General features: G+C 35.9%; 1 protein-coding gene across 1 annotated transcript; it reads left to right on the forward strand.

The window, feature by feature from the left end:
• Positions 1-7976: 7976 nt before the first annotated feature.
• On the forward strand, positions 7977-8970 carry LOC123799342 (vomeronasal type-1 receptor 4-like). The gene is given in 2 exon segments (XM_045808387.2): positions 7977-8926; positions 8928-8970. Coding segments are annotated over 2 exon segments (993 nt in total).
• Positions 8971-9310: the final 340 nt, after the last annotated feature.

Here is a 9310-nt window from a genome sequence, read left to right on the forward strand (position 1 = left end):
TGAGATAAGAGATGGTGCCTTTGGCCTGATGCTTTGGGGTCTGGTGCCTGTGTTATTAAAGAAGCGGCTGCACTGCAGAGATCTGAGCAGAAAAGAACCTTTACCTTCCCACAAGTCACACGTTAGCATGGGACTAAACTCTGTTAGGCTCACATCAGAAACAGGAACTAACTGATCATGTTGATAATGGACAAAGAAATCTGAAGTCAGCACTTATCTCATTGGCCTGGGTCCTACACCAATATCGGCTTCATTTTATTTTTCAATGTAATTTTTTAACAACTATTAATTCCAAAAAGAGAAATTAAAACCACAGAATAAATTGCTTAATTTATATAGTTATATTAGTTATTGTTTTTATTGTGTATTAGGATTGAATTGAATATTCAGCTTTGGTTTATTAACCTTGAGCACCAGCATTTATATATATTTTAATTAAACCAATGTAGACTTAGATGCTCCAAATTGAGCTATCCATAGAAGGATCCATAGAAGTCTCAGAAGAGAAAAATTACTCTCTGGATGGATGTACTTTGACTAGAGCAGTAAAACACCTTTGTTTTCTAGCAGCTGAAAACAATGAGCACTCTAAGTGTACTTCCTCCTCTGGTCTTGTAGAACTCTCTAGAATCACTTGTCAATTTAGGAAGAGATGTTTGTGACCGCAGGTGCTGACTTTAATTAAATACATTTCTAAGCTCATCAAGAGAATTTGTTGTAATTTGTGATTCCTCTGGACAAATCAAGAAGTTCACTGTGCACACACCGGTTTCCAGTCCTTGGGGATCCAGCAACCCGCCCCTGCTATAGCCCTGGATCCAGGCCCCTGACCCAGCTGCAGCCATCAGAGGTGTCCCCTGCACTGCTGAGGAGCTCAGATGAAGTAAGTCCTCTCCCTGTCTGCAACTCTTGTAGGAAGGGAGAGACCTGGCCTTTTTTTCCAGGAATTTGCTTCTTCAATTATTTTTTTGTTTCAGATTCTTATGCTAAGTCCTTTGTCTTTCACAGTAAGTCTCCTCTCTCTGTGGTCCTACTCCCATATTTACTATTTTTTCGCTTATCGTTTCATTTCTATTCCATTTCTCTCATCTCTCTTTCCTGTTACACTTTTTATTCTTCTGTCTTCTCCTTTCATTGCTCTTCATCTATAAATCTCATTGCTCTGATTAAAATTATTGAGTTTTTCTTTCACTTTGCAATCTTCCAACTCAACTCATATTGAAATGTGTTTTATTTTTAATATACCTTACTTTTTATGTTTGCTTATGCCTTTACTAATCTTCACCGTCTGGGACTATTCTCATGTGTTCTCATTTCTCTGACTTTATTTATTGTCTTTAAAACTCTGTTTTTAATTTCCTCTTGAATTTTCCCCTGCTTTTCCTTTTGTCTTCCAGTTTTGTTACTCCCTTTCTTGTCTGTGCCTCGATTTTATTAAATGCATACATGTTATTTGTTTTTGTCATTTCTTTACATTCCTTAACATAGTTTCTGTAAATCTTTCATTCTTCTTTAATGCCCTTTGACATAACACTAAGCACCTGTTACTGTCAGTCATATGTGCTCTGCCTTACTCTTGCAAGTGTTCTAATTTTATAATAAACTTAAAAACTTTATTGAGTTTATTTTCACTCTCATTCATTCCTGTATAGGTTTCTTTTCATGTATATGTCTTCTAATTCTCTCTTTGCAAGTCTAATTTAAAAGTCATTTAAAATATTGTTAAGGACCAATAAAGTGGCACGCAATTCAGAAATTTTAAAAATATTAAGAAAAGGTGCTGTAAACATTTTAATTCATTGCAAAATTTGTATATATGTAAATATACATATGTATAATATTCTCTATATAATATATCATTCTCACATTCAGATTAATAAACTAATTTGAAAAATAAAAGCTGCTTTCTCTAAGGTGCATTTCTAGGTGTTTGCTTCCGTGATTTTTACTTTTCGAAGTTTGTACAAATTTCTATTGTGTTTATACTTTGTTCTCTTTCTTTTTCTTTTCTTACTAATTCAGTCTACTCCCTCCCATCCTTTGTTTCTGTTATTAGTGTCTTTTTTCCCCTTTCTTTCATGCCCACTTCTCTTTTTTCCTCTTCTTTTTCTTCTAGTCTCACACCTCTTCATGTTCATTTGGAGTTTTAATTTTTTTAAAATTTTTAATTATGTCTTCTTAGTCACAGTATATCATTAGTTTTTGATGTAGCGTTCCACTATTCATTGTTTGATTTTAACAACCAGTGCTCCGTGCAATAGGTGCCCTCCTTCATACCCATCACCAGGTTAGCCTATCCTCCCACCCCTCTCCCCTCTGAAACCCTCTGTTTCCCGGAGTCCATAGTAGCTCCTAGTTCATTCCCCCTTCTCCTTACACCCCCTTCCTTTTTCCCTTCCTTCTCCTACTGATCTCTGTGCTATTCCTTATGTTCCACAAATGAGTGAAACCATATGATAATTGTCTTACTCTGCTTGACTTATTTCTGGAGTTTTAATTTTTAATTCATTTTTCCATTTGTTGCCATATATGGTAATAAAATTCTTTTTTTGTTGTTGTTGTTGTTGGTAATTTTGTTATTACTTCTTTACTTTTGATTGCATTGACACCCTGTTCCTCACACTTGTAAGTGCTTTCTGATATTTAAAGTATATTAATTTATATCTTTCTTGAGCTTTATGATTCTTATTGATTATGTTGGGGAGGACATCCTTTTCCTCTCCTCTTTTACATTGGGTCTGGGTCCTGCAAATTAAACCTCAAAAAGACAGATGAACAGGAGGAAAAAAACCAAATTTGTTCATTGGCCTACGGGACCTCACAAAAGAGAAACTTGTAAATTATTAAAATTAGGACCTTTTATACCTAACTTCAATAAGGAAATGGAGTGAGGGTGAAGAGGATTATGAGATGAACAAGTAGGTTTCCAGGGGAAGAAAAGGGAGAAACAAAAAGTTTGTGATGATCATTGTCTATGCAGGTGTCAGTGGTATTTTTCATCCTTTTCATGGAGATAAAAACCCTCCAGAGAAGGGATTTTTTTTAACAGTTTGATTCCCAGAATTTCCTGCTTTCAGTGAGGTAAAGGAAGCTCTTAGAAGGCTTTTTTTCTACAACCATTGAATCTCAAAGGTCTTTAGTTTAAAATAATCTTTATCATAATAGAGTTTATGTGGTTCTCCACAATCCTATGTAAATGTTTTCATAGCAGTCTCTTACTCAGATCACTGATGCTTCTGGAAAATTATTCTTTTTTCTTGATTTCCTAAAGTTCCCCATCTTGTGTCTTCTAATTTATTCTGACAGACATATATCCTAATAGTTTGTCTATTTCTTGTTAAACTTTAACTTTCCCATAATCCTTGCTTTGCTTCTGAGCTTTTTTTATTTGCACAGATTTTCTTTAGGTGTTTGTCTGCCTCCACTTGTGTTTTGTTGTTTCCTTTTTTCTCTCTTTGCCCTCATTCTGTTTAGCTGATTTCCCTGCTGGGATGACACTACCTCCACCATCCTGTTCTTTCTAGTGTCGCTTGTTCCTTCACATTTATTGTCCTTCTCTTTCCTTTTTCAATTTGGTTAACTGTCATCTCCTGATTTTAATTCTCTTTCTCCTATATTTCCTTTCACCTCTTCCACTTATTTCCTCATTTCTTTTAACCATTCTCTCCACATAGTGCCTTGTTTTTTTTGTTCATGTTTCTTGGCTCTTCATTATCCTCTAATCTGACAGACAGAATATAGAAAGGATTTGTCAAGTTCAATGCAACAAAAGGGTTTAGATTCTATTGAAAATTCCATTTCCATTTCATTTCATTAATTTTATATGTCAAACATTTAATAATTTTTAAATATTCATAAGAATTGCCCTTTTGTGATAGTGGATATTCTGACTTGTAAATCTCAATGTAGTCCTACTTATTTCTTAACCTCTGTCAACTGAGTTATATAAAATACCCAGGAAATTTTTGCAGAAATTTGAGATTATATCATTGTATTACTTCTTGTAAATCCTTTATTTTCTAAAATTTCATTCTCTAGTGAAGGAAATAACTTGCAAAATCATGATGTGCAGTATTTATTATAATATTTTTCTGTAGAGTTTCAACCTTTTTTTCAGTGTAGACGATTTTCAACAGAAAATGATAATAATAACATTTTCTTTGTCTTTGGGAGTACTTATCCCTCTTAAATTCTTTACCATATATGTTGAGATAAACTGCAATAAAAATGGGGACCAGATAGTTGGCACACTTCTGACATTTCTTACTAATAAATAATTATGTTGGGTTTCATAATTTATTAGTTTATTCTGTTTATATTAGGTAACTACCTTGCACAAAGTTAATAATTTCATATTTATAATATACTGTAGAATTTTATTTTTATCATAAATGGATATTAAATGTATATGAATGTAAATTTCCCATTTACTGTGATAGTCATGCACCTTTCTTCTTTAGGATGTTAATATGGATATTTATATTAGCAGATTCCCTAAAGGGAAGACATCTTAGCATTTCTTGATAAATCTAAACTCTTTACAATACATTATTCTTGTTGATATCTTGGTGCATAGAGTTTACAATTATTTAGATGTATATTTATATATTTTATTTAGATGAAATGAATATAACATAAAATTAACCATCTTAAAGTGTGCTTTTCAGTGGCATTTATAATATTTGCAATGTTGTACACCCACCACATTGTTAAGTTTCAAAACATTTCATCCCCTCAAAGAAAGCACAGACACCCCCCCCCAACCCAGTCACTCCACTATCCCTCATCCTTCCAATCTCTAGCAACCACATGTCTGCTTTCTGTCTATGGATTTATGCATTTTGGGTATTTCGTATACATACAATCATACTATATATGACTTTTTGATTGTGAGTGTTTTACTTCTAGGCTAGGCTTTCTCATGTAAGTGTGGTCTTGTCAGTAGTTACCTAGGGGATGACTGGTGTCCCATATGGGTTTTGATGTTGCTTGGAATGGAATGGCTTCACATATTGTTTTGGAATTTGGCTGAAGATCTCTTCTCTGTGGTTGCTCAGCCCATAAAAGGCTAGGATGCTTCACATGGTGGTGTGGTGGGTTTGTAGTGAGGCAGAACAGCAAGCTGTACCTAAGGGCACTTATCAAGATTTTGCTTGTGTCATGTTTACTCTATACTGACTGGCCAAAACAAGCCAAGTGACAACCCACATTAAAGGGACAGAGAAAAGCCACCTCATGTGTGCAACCTCAATGTCAGGGTAGAATTTATAGGCATTTTTGTAGTCTACCACTTCCCGGGATCAAGAGCAAAAGATATGTAAGAAATTGGAGACAGGGAGTAGAGACAATTCCTCAGAGGAGAATTGCTAAAAAGAAGAGAAGAGAAATTATTCAAGAAATGTGCAAGACACAGAGTACATTTGCATGTTGATGGGGGAAATTTGATAATGCCTGAGACAGAAAAGAATAACAGAAGAGAGGGTATTGAGCAGGAAAGATATTTCCAGATTTATTGTAGAAATGCATGGATGGACTGTGACAAAAGCATAGACAACCCATTCTCAGAGCCAGAGGAAAAGCTGAGGTTCTGAGCAAGGATACAGAAAGTAGGATTGCTGTACAGATGGAATTAGGGGGAATATCTTTTCATTGCTTTATTTTTCTAAATGAAATATGGAGTTCATTGATGAATGAATGAAGAAAATATGGTGTATATATATACACACACAGTGGAATATATATACACACAAATATACAATGGAATATTATCTATAATATATATAGATAAGAAGTATATATATATAATGGTATATTATTCATATATAATGGAATATGTATATATATATACACAAACACAATGGAATATAATTCAGCCATAAACAAGGGAATCTTGCCATTTGCAAGAATGTGGTTGGAATTTATTGGTATTATGCAAAGTGGAATAAGTCAGACAGAGAAAAACAAATATTGTATGACCTCACTTACACGTGAAATTAAAAAAAAATTCCCAAACCGTCCACTGAATTCATAGATACAGAAATCAGACTGGTAGTTGACAGAAGTAGAGATTGGAGGGTGGGTGACATGGGTGAAGGGAGTCAAAAGGTGTAAACGTCCAGTTCTAAAAATAAGTCATGGGGATGTTATGGGCAGCATGGAGACCATAGTTAATGGTGCTGTATTGTATATTTGAAACATACTTGGAGTGTAGAATTTAAAAGTGGTTATTATAAGATACAACATTGTAACTATGTGTGGTGATGGATGTTAAGTTGAATTATCATGTTGATCATTTTCCATTCAATACAAATATCAAATTACTGTTGTATATCTGAAACCAACATGATGCTTCATTTTAATTATACATCAGTAGAAAATATGCAATGCGACATAAATTGAATATGAGATTTGGAGAGAATTTGTTGGTAGTTTGAGAATGGAGAAGTTATGAAATAGTCATCAACTGGAGTGAGAAAGTGAATATTCAAAGAACAGTCTAGAAAATTTAGTGTGAGTGCTAGGTGAAATGAAAGCTCGATGGAGGTAAGAGGTGAAGAATTTAAGTTCACTTAATATGTTTATGTATTTCTCTCTAGCTTTGTTTATCTGAGTAGAATGATGTGAACTAGGCAGACTATGTGTGTGTGTGTGAGGACTATAGAAGCCGGAATAATGTGAAGGCATCACATGATTTGCAGGAAATGATCATAATCCTGAATCAAGGAAGTTTATGTGAAGAGGAGAGATTAGGAGATTTTGTGGAGAGTAAAGAGATCAATGTTTTGCAGACCCAGCGGATGTCAATGTTATTTTGGAGACAGAGATTACATAAACTATGCTGGAAATATCTGGTAACAGGAGGATTAAATGCTTGGAAGTGACACCTAATGAATTTACAATATGGGCAATGATAAACTCTAGTATGTGGGTAGGAGAGTGTGGAAGAGGTGAGGAAGGCAGAGGCAGGAGTATTGGAAGAGAGGAAATCACAAACGTGAGAGAGGCTGAGGATACTGGACAGATCATTTGTGTGGATAGTATGATCACCAAAAATATGACAGGAGGTGAATTGGGGAATATTACAGTGAGTCAAGTGTTAGAAGGGGAGTGATTTGGGGTGAGTAGATTACCTCCAAATGTACAGTGGTGGATGTAGCCTGATGACAAGTTGGTTCAAAGGTGGGGTGATGAAAAATTATCTGAAAGTGCTGGGGATTAAAAAAGACATTCCCACCTTCAGGCCTCTTGATATAGGGGACAGGGGAGAGATAGATCCCACTACCTGAGAGAGATTCAGGAGAATCAGTGACTTTAGTGTAGAATAAAGAGATGAAGTGAATTTTCAAAACAGAACTGGAGGATGCAGTACTGATCCAGGAGGTGATGTGATATGTACATTGGAAGGGTCTTGGAGTTGGGAAAGGTGTGTACCAGGGTCAGGAAATGCATAAAGAGCCAGATGGTCATGTGGGACTCTGGGGTTGGAGTCTTCTTCTGGTGAATGACTATAACAATAATGTGTGTCATGTACAATATAAATGTAATATTATGCATTAATATACATAATCATTCTTTTATTATTCATGGCAGAAGATGGAAATTCATTCAAATATTTGAGGTGAAGTTCAGAACATACATATAGAATATGAATTGAATCTGTATAAATCTGAAATATTGTTTTTAATGAGCAAAAAAACTTCAGATACTTATTTGTTAGAATTACACTTATATCTTCATAAAAAGCATGCTTTATCGCAACCCATATATTCTTGTGCAGTGACATCAATAATCCTTGATATTTACCTCTAGAACTGATTACTTTCCTGAATGTTGTTACAGAGCATCTGCACAACCTCCTGCTGAGGATGATCAGACCTCATGGAGTCTCCATATGATCCCATAATTTCCATCAGGTTTACAAATCATTTTGGATTCCTTTTGAATCTGAGCAAAAGTGTATCAAAGTAAAGAGGCCAATGAATGTGATGGTTTCAAGTGATACCATTTTGGGAGTGTTCTTTCTCTCTCAAGTTGGGATTGGTTTTATTGGAAACACATTGCTACTGGTGCTACTCATCAACACCATCTCAGTCCCGCTACATACAAAGAAGCCTATAGATTTGATATTTATCCATTTGATTTTAGGGAATGTCATGACAATTCTTTTCAGTGGGATTCCAGAAGTAATGAATGCCTTTGGAGTAAGGAATTTTCTAGATGACATTGGTTGTAAGGTAGTGATGTACCTGTACAGAGTCACCCGGAGTCTTTCCCTCTGCACCACATCTTTCCTGAGTATTGTTCAGGCCATCAGTATCACTCCCAGCAACTCTAGGTGGGCATGGCTCAAGCCCAAAATCTCCACATACATTTTTCCTGCCTTCTGTTCTTTCTGGATCATCAACATGCTGATCTACATCCGTGTCATCATAAACATTGTGGCCCCATACAACACCACAGAAGTTGACAAATCCTATTCTCTGACATACTGTGTTGGGAAGGATCCTGATTATATTCAGTCAGCTGTCTTTCTAGGGTGCATGGTGTTACGAGATTTCCTGTGTGTGTTCCTCATGGTCTGGACCAGTGTGTACATGGTAACGTTCCTTTTCACACATCGCAAGACAGTGAAGCATCTCCACAGGACCAGCCTCAGCCCAAGACCCTCTCCTGAAACCAAGGCCATCCACACAATCCTGGCACTGGTGAGCTGCTTTGCTTTCTTTCACTGGAGTAATAGCTTCCTTACCATGTATGTAAGTTATAAACATAATGTAAAAGGTCTGGAGAACATCACTATAATTCTCTCCCATGGTTATCCAACAATCTGTCCTTTGGTACTGATCAAAAATCATAAACTATTCTTTCTGAACCGTGCCTTTTCAAAGATGAGAAAATCCTCTCAACACACAATTTCCCTCAACGCATGATGCCCTCACACAAATTTCTGACACCAGGGGCCTCAATTAGAATTTTCCATCCTTATTATAGGGAAAGTCAAATTGTGAAAGAGTGCTAACAATTGTCCCTTTGTACATCTCTCAAACCTTCCAGCTTTGTAAACATAGGAGATAAATAGCTAGACTTCCAGAATAAAACATGTTTGAGATAGATACACCTGGGTGGGGAATTTTTTTTAAAGATTTTTTATTTATTTATTCAACAGAGATAGAGACAGCCAGCGAGGGAGGGAACACAAGCAGGGGGAGTGGAGAGGAAGAAGCAGGCTCATAGTGGAAGAGCCTGATGTGGGGCTCGATCCCAGAACACTAGGGTCACGCCCTGAATGGGGAATTTTTATCTTCTAATG

This window comes from Ursus americanus, chromosome 5 (assembly GCF_024610735.1).
Source record: "Ursus americanus isolate L20-20 chromosome 5, mUrsAme1.1.p, whole genome shotgun sequence".
Lineage (NCBI taxonomy): Eukaryota > Metazoa > Chordata > Mammalia > Carnivora > Ursidae > Ursus > Ursus americanus.